The sequence below is a fragment of the Electrona antarctica genome, assembly GCF_951216825.1.
Source record: "Electrona antarctica genome assembly, chromosome: 8".
NCBI classification, from domain to species: Eukaryota; Metazoa; Chordata; class Actinopteri; order Myctophiformes; family Myctophidae; genus Electrona; species Electrona antarctica.
The window spans coordinates 8,878,765-8,898,846 of record NC_136789.1 but is presented as its reverse complement, the minus strand read 5'-3'; the positions used below and the strand labels follow the sequence as shown (position 1 = coordinate 8,898,846).

The 20,082-nt window shown below is 42.2% G+C and overlaps 1 protein-coding gene across 1 annotated transcript in view; it reads left to right on the top strand.

Annotated features, from left to right (window-relative positions):
• LOC306928350 (neural cell adhesion molecule 1-like) overlaps positions 1 to 11,589 on the top strand; it is a 323,025-nt gene extending 311,436 nt beyond the window's left edge. The window contains exons 17-18 of the mRNA XM_079508391.1: positions 727 to 843; positions 11,397 to 11,589. Coding sequence (XP_079364517.1) covers positions 727 to 843; positions 11,397 to 11,544 — 265 coding nt within the window. The 3' untranslated portion in view covers positions 11,545 to 11,589. The remainder of the gene's footprint in view (positions 1 to 726; positions 844 to 11,396) is intronic.
• Positions 11,590 to 20,082: the final 8,493 nt, after the last annotated feature.

Sequence of the window (20,082 nt, the reverse complement as noted above, 5' to 3'; positions counted from 1 at the left end):
TTCGCGAGCTCTTAGATCGGCTATTTTCACTACTTCTTATACATTTTGTTTTCTAATTTATGGAATTTCTTAGTTTTTTCTTTGATTTCTTTATGAAATTACTGAAAAGCAATCATTGAAATTTGTTATTAATTCATGACATTTTTTGCTTTATTTAAAAAAAGGTTTTTTAAAATGTTTTGAAACAATAATAATTCAAACCCAAATTTAGGAAACAGAAAATAAGGGGAATAATGTGTCTGCGACCCACAAATGGTGCAAATAGGGAATACATATACATTCATGCCCCTCCCTGTTATGCAATACCCATCATTATACAGGTCGTTTTCGATGAAGCAATCTGATTGGTTGAAACAGCCTTCTAGCCGTGCTTTAAACCAGCATCATGGAACACCTAATCAAAACAAAGAATTCAGCTGCTCTGTTCTCCCAGAGCGCAGCCGACTCGGTTGCTAGGCTAGCTAGTTTCTTGGGACATTTGTGGTCTTAGTGGCTACATCTGTCATTACAAAAATATGATTTTTATTTGCGATTCTCTTACTTTTAAGGGTATAATAATTGCAATATTAAACTCGAGGGGATGGTTTAACGTCATCAATGCACTTCTGCGTTGCTTTCTCAGAAGTGCATTAATGACGTTAAACCACCCCCTCTCGAGCTCTCGTGTAATATTGCTTAAGCGTACCCGCTGTAACCTGCTTATGTTGTGTTGGATTCTCCCAGCAGTAAGGACGAATCCAAGGAGCCTATCGTGGAGGTCAGGACGGAGGAGGAACACACCCCCAGCCAGGAGGGAGGCGCACCCACTGAGCCCACCGAGACCACTCCTTTGACAGAGCCAGAGTAAGTAGTAGACCCCACCCTGTACCAGCAGCGGACCGTCTCTCCCAAACTAGAGCTATACTCTCTCTGGACACCGTCTCGCAATGCATGATGTGAAGTATTGGTATGTAAAGTGTACGACCACAGTGAAATAGTCCTGGTGGTATTTTGTTTTAGCCCCCGCGAATCCATCCTTACCAATCATGTACTGCTGCGTCCCAAATGGTGTTGGAGAATGAGTGACTATTTGGAAGTAGAAAAATATTGGTGGCCAGGAAAACGGAACAGAACGTGTCGTTTGGCGCAGTCTCCAAAGATTGCTAATCACTTGCTATTCAAGACATTGCTGTAGACTCGCCTCGTGGCAAGACATGCCACTTACGCGATTCTCCTCATACTGTAATTATTTAATTTGACTTTTTACTTTGTTGTTGATTAATAACTAAAGAGAACCGTTACAGTGTTTCTTTATTGTCATTTCATAAATTATTGTATCTATAAACCAGCTTGCTGTTCTCTACCATTTAGTAGGCATGCAGTGTGTCATCATGGGAATCCCTAGACCACTGAGTTTGCACCGCAAGAACACTCAAAAAGAAGAGATGCACTCTTGTGTTCTAGTAGGACGACGCAAACTGTAGCGTCTTTATCCTTTAAATGAGCTAAAGGCCTCTCTTTTAGCACCTAGGTTGATTTGCTGTCATACAGTATGACATGCCAGCCGCATGTGGACCACTTACTTATGCGTAGCTTAAAAGAAACTTCCACAAACCGGCTTAAATGTGTCCTTTAAAGTCACTACAGCGACATAATTATGCTAATCAAGTTCCTCGTGCCTTAAAAACCTCTAACACCTAACTGTAGCTTAATGCTTTGTTCGTCCTTTTTTTAAATATGTTTTTGCATGTACACTCCACTCCCAACAAAAGACTTGGTTCCTAACATTTTCTTTTCGGTTCTGTAGGTTTTTTTGTCACTGACTGCACACATGCGCTCACTCTGTGTTTATATGCCTTGGGCTTCACTCCCTCTCTGCTCCTTCTATTTCTCTCTGTCCGTCCCTTTTCCTTCTCCCCCTCACTTTCCTTACACTTTCCCTGGCCTTTCTCCTCTGTCCCCCCTCTCTCTCTCTCTCTCTCTCTCTCTCTCTCTCTCTCTCTCCGTTTCCCTCCTCCCCTCACCTCCCTCACCTGACAGGCCCACGGGTGCAGACACCACATCCACGGTGTTGAACCTGCTCCCCTCCACAGCCACTAACTCGGTCTCTGAGAGCTTTAGCACGGCGCAGAGCAGCCCTGCTAGCGAGAGCACCGCCCTGAGCGCCAGTGCGGCCTCGCCCACCACCCACGCTCCTCAGGCCGAGACCACCTCCCCCCAAACTTGCCCCGCCCACAGCCCGCCCAAATCCCTACCTCCTCCTCCCGCCGCCGCTGCCGAACCCTCCGTGGGGCCCCTGGTTGACCTGAGCGAGACCCCTAAAGCCGCCCCCTTGTCCGATACCGTACCCCCCGCCTCAGACCCCGCCGCCATTCCGCCCTCCACCAAAGTGGACGGGCCACAGAGCCAGCCCGAGCCGGTCACGAGCCCCGGCAGCAGCCAGAGTAAGGACTTACAAATAGACGAGCCGGCCAAGGACGCTGTCGTTCCCCTGGGCAAAGACGCCACCACAGCAGCTCAAGACGAGTATGAACACTCTTATCGCCTGCCACTCAAAACCTGTATGTTCCACCCTGGTGGCATTCCAATCGCCCCGCTATTGCATTGGAAGGATGGCATGAATAGGCCCTATGCACCGCAGCCATTTTGGAGAGAAATTGTGCCTCTTTACTTCCTTTACAGGTGTTACCAATGATACTAATGAAGGCTGATGCTGACATTGTGCGTGTTGGCTAACTGGAAACACTGGAATACACCGGTGGGTCTCAGGGGTTCCTTGAGGGGTATCTAAATGAGTTTGATTGATTGATTGAAGAATTTATTAACAGTTTGCAGAATTACAGTACATTTCAAGCACAAACTCAATACAAAGGCTGTTAACTGTGAGTGGACGACCCAATTAAGCATTACACTTGTTTCCAATAGGGTCCACCATGTTCAAATCATCAAAACATTTAGAGACGTACAAATAGACACTTCTATAGACAGAACAGGAATTCATCATAAAGGAGGTAAAAAGGGAAAAGAAATATATACAGTGAGGGGAAAAAAGGGGGGGGCGGGGGGGGGGGGGGAGTAACTCTGAGAGTTATGGAAGTCCTTGAAACTAAAAGGTTTGAGAACCACTGTGCTACATACAGTGCATGAAATGGAACAGAGCCTTCATTAGCATCGATGGTAACACCTGTGAAGGAGGTAGGGAAGAGCATAGACATATATAAAGGCTAGATGGCTCAAGGCGGAGTCTGTGACGTAGTTCACCCGGTGGCCATCTTGCTGAGGGGCTATGTTCTATGGCAGCTCAAACTAAAATAGTCATAACTCCCTCAAATCTTGACGGATTTACAAACAGGTTGGTTTATTACAAACGTTGTCAACGTGGCTATGATTCAGGACGCTTATCTGCTTAATGTTGTTTTTTATATGAACGTCATATAAAAGCATATAAGTATGCGGACGTCTCTGACGTTTATAACAAACCAAACCGTTTGAAAATTGTTTGAAAATTGAGCAAGTTATTGTTATTTAAAAAGTACATGCCCCATAGACACAATGTTATGCTGCCCCTCGGTAAGATGGCCGCCACGTAGCAACGTCGCTCTCCATTGTCCAGAGTGCGGGTGAGCCATCTAGCCTTTCTTATATATATCTATGGGGAAGAGGCCCATTATGCTAGCGTGAACATTGGGATGTTACTGGTCTGTGTGTTTATTGTCTTTCGACCACCACCTCCACTTCACCACCCGCTGCTGTCTTTCCCTTCTTAGGCCACGTAAGTCGGGGGACACCGTCCTCCTCCTCTTAAACCTGGCCTCCATCCTTCCATATACCACTCTCTTTCTATGTCACTAATGTCAACCACTTTCAGCATGATGGAATCTCTTTCACCGCTGCTAAGTTACATAATGGAGCTGCGTCGTCATGGCTGACAAAAGGTCTTTTTGGATGCAAGCATTTCAATTTCAATATATTACATATCGTCGCTGTCGGGTGGAGACCGCGTATTTCGAAAGTGTTACTTGTCAGGAAATGGGGGGGGGGGAAGAACCTGGCGCCAGTGGCTCCAATGTAGTTAGGATTTAGTCACAACTTTGGTTCAATATTTTAAAAAACACACAGACAGAACCACTTTCACTATCACTTCCAAAAGGTTTCAAAGATTATAAGCGCACAACGCATCACAATGCTAAGCGTTGTCGGGCAGAAACCTCTTATCTCCATATTTTTTGTGTGACTTTTTTTGTAAATGAATGCCCTATTTGATCATATAGTGTTCCGCAATAGTATCCAAAAGTAGCAGATCCGCAAGCTCAAAACGTGGCATGAAGCGATGCGTTTTGGGCTTGTTGATCTGCTATTTATGAATTTGAATCCTGAAAAGTAACAGATTTGGACATATGAGGTTTACTTTCCACCCGACAGAGACCATACAGTACATCATTGAAGAGTAGGTGAAGAATGCGTACCAACTATAAGCCCAGCTTGCCCAAAAAGCAAGTACTATGCGATGATTTTAAAAAAAAAAGGACAATAGACAATAGACAATATTGTTCACAATATTGCTAACAAATAACATTTTGTGTTTTGTAAATGTGGGTGAAGAATATGCCTTCCAATTATTACCAATTCTGTTGTAATTTGCAAGTATTCTGAATCTTTGCATTTCCTTTTTGGATGTTAGAGATCTGACATAATACAAATATTATGGTATTTAAGAAAAGAACATGACTAATCAACTTTTAATATCACAATTTAAGTTAAATTAAGTTGACAGCACTTTAAGCATGGAATTATGTGATTAAGGTTTTGGCATGAAATACTATAAAAGATAATTATCGGGTCCGTAGTTACAGTAATTAGAAATCCTGCAAGCGCTCGTGGCTTTCTCCAGATTTCAAGGGGCTCTTTCATGTCAACAGTAGGGAAGCAATTACAGTCAGCTGTGCACTATACTGTAAAGTTATTGTTTGGATTTCTTCCCTGAGAATGATTGCAAATGTGCGCCTTGTCTCCACATGCCCTAAGCACGCAAAACCCAGGTGCATTGCAGTTTGTCTGATGATGATCAGCCCTCTTTCCCTTTGCCTCATCTCCCACACTTATCTTCAGTGGTGGAAAGTAGGCTACAGTAACAGTACATTCGCTTGAGTACTGTAATTTACAAATTTAAATTTTTTTAGGTACTTTTACTTTTCCATTTTTCAACTCCTTCTACTCAACTACACCTCAGAGGCAAATATTATTATTATTATTATTATTTTTACTCCACTACAGTTATTGGACAGCTTTAGTTACTATAGTTACTTTGTATTATTTTTACAAAACATACAGTACATTAACCGTCGACCGATCGAGCCACCTTTACCGCAAATACTGTTGTACTTTTACTTTAGTAACATTTTTAATTCAGGCCTGTTATTTGTTTACTTAATTGAAAAATGGGAGTCCTTATTCCATCACTGCTTATTTCATCTCTGTCATCTCTGAGAAGAAGAAGAAGAAGAAGAAGAAGAAGAAGAAGAGCGATGAATGGGCTCTATGCACACACACCATTTTGGAAAGAACTTGGGCCCCTTCCCTACTTCCTTCACAGGTGTTACCGATGATACTAATGAATACTGTTCCATTCTGCTCAAACAGAGTCAGGGTGCTGCTACTGTGCATGTTGGCTCACTGGAAACACTCTGCTACACCAGTGGGTCTCAAAGTGTCCTTGAGTGGGTTCCAAATGGCCTCGTATGGGTATTTAACTCTGAGAGTGTACAAATGGCACCAAATTGACAAATGGTCATGACCATGGTCAGGACCCCCATTACTCTCAGAGTAATGGGGGTCCTTGAAATTAATTGATCAGTATCATCGGTAACACCTGTGAAGGAAGTAGGGAAGCGGCCCAGAAGTAGGTTCATATAAGCCATTAAGCCCATTATAAGGAGTTGAGGCTGAAGCTTAAGTTTTTGCTCCGTCGCACTACGGTGCCAAGTAGCAGACCTACAAGTGGCTCACAGTGAGCTTGTAGGTTTGCCACTTTCGATGCGCGACACTGCTGCCACGGCAAAGTATGATGGGGTCTTAAGTCAAAGCCGGTGTCAGTCAGTCATCACCTTGACGGAGCCGGGCTTGTCACCAGGGACATTTGTCTTCATATGGCTGACAGTATCGAGCCTTTCCTCCTGATCGCCGCAGTGATTTTTCTTCAGTGGGCCCAGACTGCAATCTTGTCAGCCAGCCATCCCGCAGGTTTATTAGATTTCTGGGCAATGTTCTCCTCTCGGGGGAGACCAAGGATGGAACAGTGTCCCGGGCCAATTGGCTGCTGCAGCCCTGAATATTGACACCGCCACATCATCCAGTGATCATAGTACATGACCAATGACATCTAACACCATTCTAAGTTATTGATGTTTGTCTGAAAGTGGTAACTGTTGTTTCACAACAATCGTTCGCTTTTCACAGACTTTCTATTTTTCCTCACGGTTTGTTTATTAGTGATAGTTATACTTAGTTATATTTATATCGATACTTATATACTTTTTTTTTTTTTTTTATCTCCCGACAAAGTTGTCCAATGACGTCCATGCTAGAGATGTGGAACGATATGAGTTTATACTTGGTTGCTGATGTCGCACACCGAAGATAGGCGATCTACAAGGTCACAATGCGTCCGCGCCGCAACGCATCGTGAGCTTGTAGATCGGCTATGTTTAGGCACACGACACAATAAATCGGGTGGGTGAGGAGGAGATGTCAAGCTTCACGTCACAGTCAGTGCCACATCGCGTTGACACATGTCAGTGGGGCGGACAGCTGACTGTGCCCCTCGGAGCCGAGTTGGAAATAGCACAATTCTCTCATTTTTAGCTGCAGTCATCGTGCTGAAACTTTGGCCACTGGCTCGAGGAGAGGACTGTGCTGCTCGTGTTTTTGAAAGGAACCCTGAGGAAGACAGGAGCTAGGAGCTGGATTTGTCCTCACTAGGCTGCTGAGAACTGCATGGGCTCCGTTCGTTGTGGGGGTGGAGGGTTTTCTGCCTGCTGGACCCGTCCCAAGGGTGCATCAGTATAGGCAGGGAACTGTTCACATGTGGGTGGTTGTTCACGCTATAGGACTCAAACTAACTAATTTCAAGGACCCTCAGTTTGGCATGCATGGTCCAAATGATTTTGATGGTGGGTCCCCAGATGATTAGCTTAAAAGGCAAGACCACTTAGGGAGAAGTTTGGGTTGTCTAATTACCTTGCCATGATGTAATAACAAAGGCGGGCAAGAAATCTAACTCGAGAACCGTTCACCCCACCTACTTCAAAGAACCGTTCACCCCACCTACTTCAAATTCAACACACACGTTCCACACCCCCACAGGGAGTGCAGTGCCCGGTGTCAAGTTGGTCGGACCCACGGTTGTCCAGAACCGCCACAAAAGTCCTCTGCCTAGGCTCCCATGGGCACTGCCCCCCCGGGCACCGCTCTAGTCAAAAATAATGTCTCAATCGAATAGAAATTGAACATTTAAAATATGCTCCACGTTGACTTACATTGTACAATGTAAGAGGCTCTGGGGGAGATCTTTTAAGACTGTCAAAATGAACTGATTAGGACAATATTGAACATCACCATTTTATTAGTTAGAAAACCCGGACTGAATCCGCTCCAATGACTGGCCCCATGTGTATGTCTGTATGCATAGGCCTATATGTCTGTCTGTCTGTCTGTCTGTTTGGAGTACTTGTGGCCACAAGTGGTAAATAGATTGCACAGTAAACAAACCAACATGCAGTCAGTATACAGTATGTGTAATGTATACAGGGTACCTATCTGCACATTTCTAAAGTGACAATTTAAGGTCGTTTAATAAAGACCTTTTTTAATACTAGGTCCATTTGTACACAGATCTGTAAGGGTCTATTTGGTCTTCTATCAATAATTTAGCTGGGGGGCCCTCTGTTACCCCCTCAGGGGTTCTCAGACCCAACTTTAGAGAACCACTGCTATGCGACACAGACTGTTTTTCCGGCTATACCTGTTAACACAGGATGAGCACATAGTGGTTGGACATTATGTTTTGTAATGAGATGTCACCCATTATCGTGATTCGTATTATGAACTACTGTAAAATGAGCTAGAGGCTGCTGGCTAGGACTGGAGTGTTCAACAGGATACATGTTGTACCACTTGCACTTGGTCAAACCTGTCGGTTAGCCGTCATGGTACCACATGACAGGTGCAAAGTGGACTAGGCTTGGAGAAGCATGCCTGGGAAACTAAACGCTAGGCCTGAGACATGCGGGCCACACTGCTGAGTAGAACTGTAATGGATATGGATATACCGGTAGCTAGATGTCAGCTCATGGTCTAAAATGAAAGTGGCAACCAGGTGATTTAAATTGGAGAGAAGTATTTTGATACTGATCCCAAGTGTGTCTAAATGTCTTCTTTCTGGAACCAGTGGAAAGATGGATGTTGAAACGAACCATGGCCAAAGTGAAATCGTACACATTTCAAATATAATTAGAAAATTTGACTTTTCTAGTTACTATTGATATCCTTGAAATGCATCCAATTTCGGACAGTGCATCACCCCCCTCACCCCCCCACTCCTTTGACATTGCCGCGGTTGCTCTGGAGGATTTAAGCCTGCAACCTTTCCAGTCTCCGTAATATTTTGAGGCTGCAGCCCCTTGTTTTTCACAATACAAACAAACAAAAAAAATCCATGCTGACGTTTGAGGTTTCGGAGCATGTCCTTGGAGTTTCTATGGGGTCAAACTGTGCTTGGCAGGAGGGGACTGAGACTTTTCCCACACAGAAAACAAAAACACATCAGTCATCCAGCTCATCTGCATGCTGGCTCTAGCTGAACCCGTCGCAGTCACATCCCCACTTCCTAAGGAGCGCGAGCCTCTGTGACAACACTGCCTCCTGCCAAACACGGAGCTGCAAACAAAGATTTCCACAGGAGATGAGCTGCAGTGTGGGCCTTGTTTAAATATTTACAGGGCATTTTTTTTGTTTCTTCCTCTCTCTCTCCTACCTTTTTAGTTTGCTCAGCACTTTTCTCCTCCCCCCGTCCTCCTTCATATCTTCCGTCCCCTCGCTCGGCGGCGGCGTGGGCAGCTTCTTGTCTGCTCCGAGCACCTGGCTGGTGCCGAGGGAGTATGTGCGGTGCCACCTGCCAAGCACTCTCTCCGTCAGCGGGGTGAAGACAGTCTGCCGCTCAACGGTGGCCCTGTGTTCTTCTGTGGTGTCGTTCCACTCGTTCCAGGGAACATAAAGGAAAACAAAAGGACACTACAAAAGGACCTACCTGAAATCACTTCAAAGCCCCGCTTGCAAATGTATTTACTGTATGCACGCACGTCAAATTTGACAAGACTCTGTACAAGTATTTTTAGTCTACCACTATTTATTTTGACCCTATGTATCCACAGGTCTTGTCTGAAAGTTTCAGTTTGCAAAAATGGGATCAAACAAGTAAACTATACAAAAGAAGGTTAAAAAAAGATGCAAAAAGTAGGCCAATCTTTCTGTAACCATATAATATAACGGTATGGTCCATCAAATAGTTAGACGTTTTTCTTCTAAGTTTAGCTCCTCTAAACTTGCCTAGGCAACTTAAATTCCAAAACATAATGGTAAAGGAAAATGTATACCTTAAGAGTTAACCTGTTAAGCCCCAGGTGGGTCCAGGGGAAAATCCGCAGAATCAAAATTGAAATTGCAGATTGATTAGGTCTCTATTGATTTATTGAGTGCTGTTCAGAGGTAAACGGGGGCAATGGGGCTCAAGAGGTGACTGAAACAAATCATTAACATGGTGAAAAACATCTTGATAACATCATCAAGATGTGTTTCACCATGTTAATGATTCTTTTCATACCTCCAGTTCTAGGAAACACAGAATGGGGGGACTTTTTTATTATGTCCACACAACAGCTCTAAGGTATATTAATGACATAGTAAAATGTTGAAAATGAGTAGAATTCCCCTTTAAATGAAATTAAAGAAAGGCGAGTTCCCTCGTTCTGGCAAAGGCAGGTTGTGGAGAGAAAAACGAGGTCCCACGTTCGTGGCAAAGATTGTGTTAAGTTGCAGGTCCATTTGTACACTCTCAAAGTTAATTTACACTGAGGATTTTTGCAGTGTAGATTGCGCTCCCAGAGATAGAAATAGTATATCCAAAACGAGGGTCTGTGGCCTAATGCACATCAAACTGGGTGGTGATGTTTTTTTATGAAAAAGGTTGAGAATCAATGTCCTAGCTAGAGCAGTGGTTCCCAAACTTTTCAGATCGAGACCCAAAAGAGAGAGAGATTAGACGTTTTCCTGGGACCCAAACTAGTGAAAATAGATGATCTACAAGCACACAACGCATCAGCAATTTTCACTATACTTCTTAATTTGTAAATTATATGATAATGTAAGTGATATATATTTTTTCTTTTTTGGGGGAAATAGGGTTAGATTTATTTTGTATTATTTTTAATCTTTTGATATATTTTTAAATGTAGGAAAATTAAATGGGATTTTTACTCGAGTCCCGACCTACTCTTTGGGAAACCGTGTTCTAGACTAGAGGAACCAGCAGGAGGCAGTGTTGTCTTTTGAAAGCGTCAGACCACAGCAGGATCACAGACTACAGAAGAAACATTCCATTTTAGTCACATCAGCATATACAGTATTTTTTTATTTTTTTATTTTTTTCCACAATATTAAGCGCGCCTTGTGGAGCGTGTAGGTAAGCAGCACACATAAACATAAAACATCATCTAAATGCATTTTTATGTGGCGATTCGCACGGTGAAACAAACTATTCTTGGCGCTGAAGAAGTGGCTTTTCCCCATTGAATGCGTGCTCCGTGACCCAGACAGACAGCGTGTAATCCTCTTGTGTGCCGTTTGCTTCGTGTTTGTAGGTTATGTCTGAGGCTTTTCATTCCGTCATGTATTGTGCTCTACTGTACCGGCCCTGTCTCATTCCACACTCATCACTCCATTGTTCCCTGGAAACTAGGTGTGACATCCGTGTGTGCTCTTATGTGATGTGTAGCTCAGGATAGTGAGGGGAGATCCTATTATGTGTGAAATGCATTCCGTTCCAGGAGGGGGAAAAGACAAAATTCCTTCGAAAACCCTCTTGCATGTTTCTTTTTTTTCCCTTTTCATTCATTCATCGTTTCTTTCTTCCCCTTTTTTTGAAAACAGACAAAAGGCAGCTTAGAACAGACATTTTTTGCTGTGTGTCTGAGAGAGAGAGAGAGAGAGAGAGAGAGAGAGAGAGAGAGAGAGAGAGATGTGTTCCATCATTAACAGAATTGGCCTCCTTTTCCCTCTTTTGACTCTGTATCTCTCTCTCTCTCTCTCTCTCTCTCTCTCTCTCTCTCCCTCCCTCCCTCCCTCTCTCTGCTTCGTCCCTCTAGTGGTAAGATTGTGAACGATGACAAAGCTAAAGTGGAGCCGGAGGTGACCAACGCTACCACTACTCCTGAGGTGAACAACGCCAACGCCGAGGTGAAGACGGTCCCCAACGAGGCTCCCCAGACAAACGGCAACGAGAGCAAAGCGTAATCCTCCTCTCTCCTGCCATGGCCCGGAGGGACGGGGAGGATTTTATCTGGGGGGTGGGATGGGATGGGTGTGTGTGTGTGTGTGTGTGTATGTGGGTGGGTGGGGGGGGGGGGGGGGGGGGGGGGGGGGGGTGTTAAGCGGGTAAGGTACAGTAACAGAAAAAAAAAATGTTTAAAGCAGCGTCACACCATCCCTATCAATGACAGGGAAGCTGAAAGCAAAACTTGGGCTTCTTTCTACAGTGTCTTCTAAAAACAGAACAAGAGTGTTGAGGCTAAGTTGTACGTCGACACCCAACAACTACATTTTTCGACCGAACTAACTTGTTTTGCCGCACACCGTGGCCGTTCGCTGACATATGGATCAGGCTTTAGACACAGGAAAGATTTAACCATCCTCGTGCACATGCCTTAGTTACTGTTTCTTTTCCTTTTTTTGTCATCCATTATCACAGAAAACAAAACATGCTTGTAGCTCACTTTCCTTTTTTATTTGTGAATGTTTCATCAAACGTCGCAATTTTTCTTGGAACAGAAGGCAATATGCGTTGACGCTCTAGGTTGCCATGGCTGGACTGTATCGTTACTTTACAGGAAAATGCCTTCAACGTTGTGCACACCTTTAAGTCTGATGCTTTACCAACACTATTCCCTAGTTTGTCATTCTCTCCTCGTAATACGGTATGGCCACGGCCATGATTTATGGGTATTTTTTTGTTGTTGATATTTTTGCGTTTAAATAATGTGCAGAAATCACTGCCTTTTTTATTTCTGCTTGTTTATGTTATTACCAGGGCTAGAGATTAGGATCAATAGCATGCCATTTTTATTTTTCTGTCTGATGTCTTTTATGTTCTTTTCCTCCGTTTTTGCTTTGATGTCTCTCCATTCCGTGTTGTACTGGAAGTTTGCGTTTAGCCAAGCCACAGACACAAACACAAGAAGTTTGCGTGTAGCCAAGCCACAGACACAAACACAAGAAGTTTGCGTGTAGCCAAGCCACAGACACAAACACAAGAAGACACCGTGGAAAGACGTTGCGTCTAGAAGGGCAAGGGTTCGGGCTGTTTAGGGTTAAGGAAATGATCACTCCAAGAGTCTATTTTTTGTTAATGTTCTTTTATCGTATGTTTTGATTTGTTATGGCAAATGTAAGTAGACACTTTCCATCTCTTTCTAGCTGACAGAACTACACACTACGCACACACACGCATGCACGCACGCACACACACACACACACACACACACACACACCACTGTGTCCTTTCCAAATGTTCTCCTTTGTGCAGATCCATTCCATTTAGTGATTCTTGTGGATAGATGAGCTTGTGGATTTGCACAGAACAAAGGCTAGGCTTAGCTGGAGAACCTATGGGGGGGATATGATGTGGTATAGCAGCCATGTCTGTACAAATGAATGTACAAACAACAGCTCTTAATAATAGCCTTTCAACAGTCCTATTTATTCCCCCACATACTGTACAAGCTTTGTTTCAGCTCACGTAAATTACAATAACTTGGCTCCTACCAACAGCATGGCCCCTTTTTAAAAGAAATTGTCAGGGAGGAAATATAGGTCTGTTGTGTAATCAAGGCATCTTTTGGATGCATAAACAGATCCGATGACATGATTTATTGAATTTTCTTATTTAAGCCATAGTACACTCCTGTGGATTTGGAAAGAAATGAAATTTGTTTTTGTACAGTGTTCCTCATACTTTTAGACTGCAAGCTAGTGCACTGTGAATGCGTGAATATCCTAGTGTGAATACGTTGTGTTTTAGTCATAGAGTTGAAAAATGCATAGTTTGATTGTGAAAGATATAGCAGGTATAGTACCGGTGACCAAACGATCCGTGAGAAAAGTTCATCGCTGTCAGGTATAGAAACCTTGTATGTCCAAAACCCTTGCATGCCACTTTTCAGGAAATAGGAGACAGTTTTCCAATGTGGATCCAATGCAGTTTTATTTAGTCTCAAAGCTCTTGTTAATACTTTTCATTGGCTCAATATTTATAATCTTGGACATGATGTCAGTACAGGCTCACAACGCGCTTTGAGCTTTTAGTCCGGCTATATTTGCTACTTTTGCTCGACATTGGTATACGTAAACATAGGACATTCATTTATGAGGAAAAAAAAGGAAAAAAAAGATGGAATAGGGAGATACATGGTTTCCACCCGACAGCGACGAATCACAAAGTACCAACGTTGGGAAAAAACAACTGCAAAACAAGTCCATAAGAGACAGTGCCTTTGAATATGAAGATTGTGGCATACATTCCATTTGACTCAGTATCAATGCATTACACACTCCATAGTTACAAAGACCACACCATCTCACTTCTTATTTTTCTACTACGTTGCACAATTGTACCTTGGAAAACACTGGTGTTGGTTTGTCAAAGAAATGGCAAAAAAAAGGATGAACTATATTCAAATGGCTGTATCATTGTTCTACTTCCTGTGTTTTTGGGGGATGGAAATGCTTATTAGTGTGTTCACGTCATGTGGTGTTCATATGATCTCCTGTTGTGAGTTCCTCAACCAGAGTATATTTAAACAAGTCCTTTGTGTACTTTACAGTGTCCTAACAGTGGTTCTCAAACAGTTTCATGTCGAGGACTCCCAAATTAATGTGTATTTGGCCGTGGACTGCCATATCTGAAGAGATTTTGTGGCAGGACCCCCATAAGAGATGAGATTCCCAAATTTTCACAATGTTTCAAGATTTTTCAAAAATCTTCTAAATGTATTTTTTTTAGCTGAAGTATAAAGTAGAGCTAAAGCAGTTAAACTGATTTTCACGTCAAGTAATCTTCCCAACCCTCCCACCCTGGGTGGTCTCTGGACTCCACTTTGAGAACCACTGCTTTAAAAACGACTTGTACAGTAAACATGACTTGGATCTATGGAGGCTGTAGATAAATGGCGCTGCATGAATGTTGCATCATGTGCAAATCATCGCCAGCTAAATCAAAATGTGTGAGACACCTTGACGACGCTTAACTCGCATTCCATCTGTTGCTCTGCAGACCACACACAGCATAGTCTGAAGTGTTAACGGAATTCTTCATCCCAAAAATGATCAATTACACACCCCGTGAAGCCTTGAATTCATGGAGAAGTTTTGTATTCATCACATTTCCTTCACGCCGAATTAAAGAATCCAAACGTTTAGAAAGAGCCTAATGAATTGGCTCTGTGCGTTAACTGGAAGTGCTAGTTTTCTGAAGGTGACACATCCAGTTCATTTTCCCCATAGCTTTGTTTGACTGGCTCAGCAGCAGGTTTGAACTGGAAACACACACACACACACACACACACACACACACACACACACACACACACACACACACACACACACACACACACACTACTGTGCATCAAGTTCAATTTAACTCTCCTGTTGAGCCAATCATATGAGGCTATGGGAGAATTAACTGGAACAGGAAACAGGTGTGTCACCTTCTGGAAACTGGGACTACAGTATAGCTGAGTTGTCTGTACTTACACTCCCACACAACTATCACAGTAACCCAAGTGGCATGTATCACTCCTGGTTTTACTGTACGAGTGGTAAGGAGCAACAAAAATATCAACATAATTATGTTTCATCATTATCGTAATCATGGAATTACACAAATATAATAATAGAAAAACTCGGAACGGAAATGATTCAACTAGGTTGAAAATGGGACCAATTTCTACATGAGTTTATGTGAGAGTTTGTTGGCATGTGCCAAGACAATTTGAAGGAAATGATGGCTCCAATTAAGTCCTATCTTTGTTACCTCGGAAATGAATGTTGAGAATTTCTCCAATAGCTCTTTCTTGGCCTTGCCTTGTCCAATCAAAGTTATACTCACATACCGTTGTCTTTCAGGCTGGCAGACCTTTTCAAGGAAGAGAGCATTGATTGTTTTGTGAAAGAGATGAATAACTACATGAACCCTATAGCGTCCTTATTCTGGGTGTACAATAGGAGAACATTCAGCAAAGATAGCAGATCAACAAGCTCACATTGCATCGCCATGGGTTGTGAGCTTGTAGATGGGCTTGTTTTGCTACTTGATGTACATTGAATTATACAGGGGTTCATGTGATTATGCCTGCAAGGGTTCTTTATCTCACATTGAATAGCCACACAAAAGTCTGTAAAATGCAGCAGTTTAACATTTTCTCCCACAGTTGTTTATTGTGAACTATTATTGAACACGATCCCTACTCTGGGACCTCCTCTCTGTATACAGACCGTAGCTAGACTGAAATATTGGTACAACTTCTCTCTCTCTCTCTCTGTTCCCCCCCCCCCCCCCCCCCCCCCCCCCCCACTGTCACAGGTGTAAATATGGAGTACTAACTGATTAAAGAAATAAATGAAAGGGAAAAAAAAAACATTTTGACTTTGCATTCTGCCAGAATTCTTGTGTTCAATAAAGTAAAAGAAAAAAACATACTTTTTGAAATTGTTTTCTTTTGAGAGAAAATTCCTTGTGCAGCACAAAATACAGTATAGCTTGTTTTACAATGCAATGCAACAATGCAATAAATCAAGTGAAGCATGCCATGGAAGGGAAGGGTCGGCTTACATTTGAGAGGAAGAAATGGAATGGTTCCAACAGCCTAATAAATGGACTATAACAATATGTAACCCAGCTGTCATACAGGTGCAAGGTTAAGTGTGGTATAGGACAGATCGTTGCACCTACTGCTGTCCACCATTAACTTCTAATTAAACTACATTTTTTAATATGAGCGGAAAGAGGAATCCAATGGACGGACGGACAGAAGGACGGTCCGGACGGATGGACGGACGGACCGGACCGAGTGGAATAGTAAGATTAGATAGTAAGTCTAGTAGATAGTAGACTTACTAGATTACCCTGGGACCGGACGGACAGACGGACAGACATCAATGTTGTATGCTAGATGCGAAGGTGTGAGTCAGGCCTCAGAGACCTGTGGGCATGGTGTAAAGTAACTAATTCAATTTGAGTACTTTTTTGAGGTACTTCTACCTTACTAAAGTATTTCCAATTTTCAATACTTTTACTTCTACTCGGACTACATCTCAGAGGCAAATGTTGTACTTTTTCTCCATTTGAAAATAGAGTTTTCATACAATTGAAAACTTGGGAAATGAGACATTCTGCATAATGAGAACTTTCTACTTTTGATTAATGATAGCAATACTTTTGCACTTTTACTGAAGTAAATTTTTAATTGTTTTACTTGTAGCAGAGTATTTGTATATTGCAGTAGGCTATTGACACTTTAGTAAGGGTCCATTTGGACTCCAGGTGGTCCCCGAACCTGGCAAAGAACAAGCTAGTGGTTTATGTCATTGAACCATTTATGTTGACATATAAGGCATGCCTCCCCTCGCCTCCCCTGCCCCCCAACAATAGAGGGTATGCGCATGCATAAAGTGAATGACAGATCGAGTGGCAAATTGAGTGACAAAGTGAATTTATGTTGTTTAATGTTATTTAATGCAAACAAATAGGACTTTTCTGTTTGGATGTATGAGCTGTCAAGGCCAGAAAGTAGTTTTTTGCCACTCAGTAGGCGTTCCAGCAAAACTAACCAGACAGTGGCCTTGTGGTTAGAGTGTCCGCCCTGAAACTGGGAGGTCGGGGTTCGATCCCCGGTCGGGTCATACCAAAGACTGTAAAATGGGACCCAATGCCTCCCTGCTTGGCACTCAGCATCAATGGGTTGGATTGGGGGGTCAAATCAACTAATCAAATTATTCCCGAGCGAGGCACGGCTGCAGCTCACCGCTCCTTGGCTGCGGCTCACCGCTCCAAGAGATGGGTCAAATGCGGAGAACAAACTTCACTGCGGTAACGTGTGTGACAAATCGTATTACTTTGAACTTCCGGGTATATGATGATGATGTCACATATACCCTCTATAGACTACACACTTTCTGAGAATCTTAACCCCACTGTTAGTGACAATACGTTTGAAGAATTATTGTTTTTGTCAGTGGAACATGGCTGAGGGACTTTCCAGAATTCCTATGTTTTCTATTGTTCTGTTATTGTGTTAACTGTGTTATTATTGGGGACTTGAGTGTCTATTGTGATTAATGCTGTTGGTTATGTTCATGTAATTGTTTATTTTATGTGTGTGTGTTTTGGGTAAAACCATTAGTTGTATGGGGCACCCTGACCCATGCATAGACACTTTTCTGTTGGCGGAGTGGAGTTGGTTAGCAGTTTTGCATGCTATTTGCAACAAATACAAGTGCTCCCATTGTGTGAATTTTCCATGTTTTATTGAACCCACAATTGAACTTAAAGTTGGTCTTTGATCATTATCAGACTATGCTCCATTGCATGTAGCTATATGAGTTTAGTTTAGTTTAGAGGACAATCAATTATTTATACATTTATACAAACTGTCTGCCAAGATCTTGTCTTTTGTTTGCATTCACATACCAAACCATGAAGATTTAACTCTAGGGAACACACGTTCATTGCTTTGCCCAGTAGGGGACTGTATGGATTCCACTGAAATATGTTGCATTATTCTGAAATCCGAATAAGGACAATAAACCATTATTATATACCGTATTATTTTCAATAGCACCATCATGCTATGCTAAATGTGTACCACTAGAGTGTGCCCTGTTCCCAGTTTTGACACTGGGAGCAGTGCTTGAAACAATGAACAACAGTATTGTCTGTTTGTGGTTGTATTTAATCTGTCTTTTAGGCTTTGTTTACTAGTCCCAACTCAATTCAACTGACATATCAATTCAACAGTACATATGCAACTATTAAAAGAAGATACAGTCTAGTGATTCACATGCTGTATAATGAGCATGCCGTTCTTCACACTTTACAATAGGTGGCAGTCTGACTCCATTTAATGAAATTGTGACTGCTGGAACACTGGTGAAAATCACCTGTAACCAGGCAGATGTTTGTTAAAATATAACTACTTCCAAATGTTTTCTTTTTCTTTTTTTCACCAAATGTTTGTGTTGCTATTTAATAAAACGTCATTCATCAACGCTGTCTAAGAAAAACTATTATGTCCCCTCTCAGACAAGTAGGTTTTTTTTACACATTCTACACACAAACAAACAGACAAACAAATTAACAAAATATCAAACAAACAAACATAGGGCCTAAAAGGCAACAAGACTGCAACAACTTTTTTTAGGTGCTATCCCTTTTGGAATAAGTGTTTGACTGTACTCTGTTGCTCTTTTTACATTTATGTCTAATAAACTATTCAAACAAACAAACAAACAAACAAAAAACAAAAACAAACAAACAAACAAACAAATAATAATATCTTCACAATTCCGTTTGCAGGACATTCTTTTACAGCTCAAGAGATCAAAGGGCCTTGGAGTTTCATATAACACCACAACGTGGTCTTATACGGAGCCTTAATGAATGGCTTTCCTTTTAATCCACTGTCAAACTCAATTCTCTGGCATGGATACCCACTGTCACCAGACACTGGCAGACGTGGTTTCTAGCCGTGTGATAAAGAAAGAACAAATCCAAGAAGGGAATTAGTCATTTCAGTAAACAGAAATACAATAGAAGCAGTTGTCATGCCTACGTATACCTGTCTTTCTCTCTGAAAGACTGACTTAGAGGAAGAAGTCAATACATTTCTCAAATGGCTGCCATTAGTCCAATGGCAGTTAATAGGCCAAATATTGAACTTGAATTATGAATTGTAGTGTCTATATTCGCGACACAACAGACTGCCAAGTGGGCTGAGATGGGAGAAAATAGATTAAGGCCTACCTTTTCCATTAACTCTAATGTTATGGTTAAGTGGCCACATTATTGCAGCTTATTGTGATACGACATATTGATTTCTAGCCACAAATGTAATGTCTATTCTCAATGTAAGAGGGACAAATCTTGTCTTAATTGACTCGGCCTCTATTTGGAAGATGCTTTAAAAGTATTCTTCCATAAACTCCAATGTAAAATGTAGGACTTAAATCATAAAAAAATAAATCGTGTTTCAAATCATTTCTCAATTCTTTGTTGCAGAGGCTATTTCCCCATCTCCTCTACACATCTTATTGCCATTCTCGGAACTATCCCACTACTAAACCCTAACTTTGCACAGAGCACAAGATTAGGGTCCTTTTCAGTACAGCCATCCCTCCCCCCACGCTGTAACAAAGGTCCAGTGTCGGCCTTATAGCTTAGGATTGATCTCACACAGAGATAGCGAAAGGCATGAGCCTCATGCCCACTACCTGTCTAAACAGAATGCTTTGGTTTACTCATTGCAACACCACAGACTCAGGACAGATGTGAAGTAGAGTATAGACTCAGTAGAGTAGCCAAATTAGGACTAGAAGTACTTGAAGTTACTTGACTTTAATATTAGTAAATGTAAGATATTGTTTGTACTTAAAAGTACTAAAGTTGATCTGAGTAACAGATATTTAGTTACATAGTCATGAATGTAAACAATTCAATTGTATTGCATCCTACCAACCAATATCTCTCTTCAGTTCAATAATGCAACAGCAACACTGTTACTG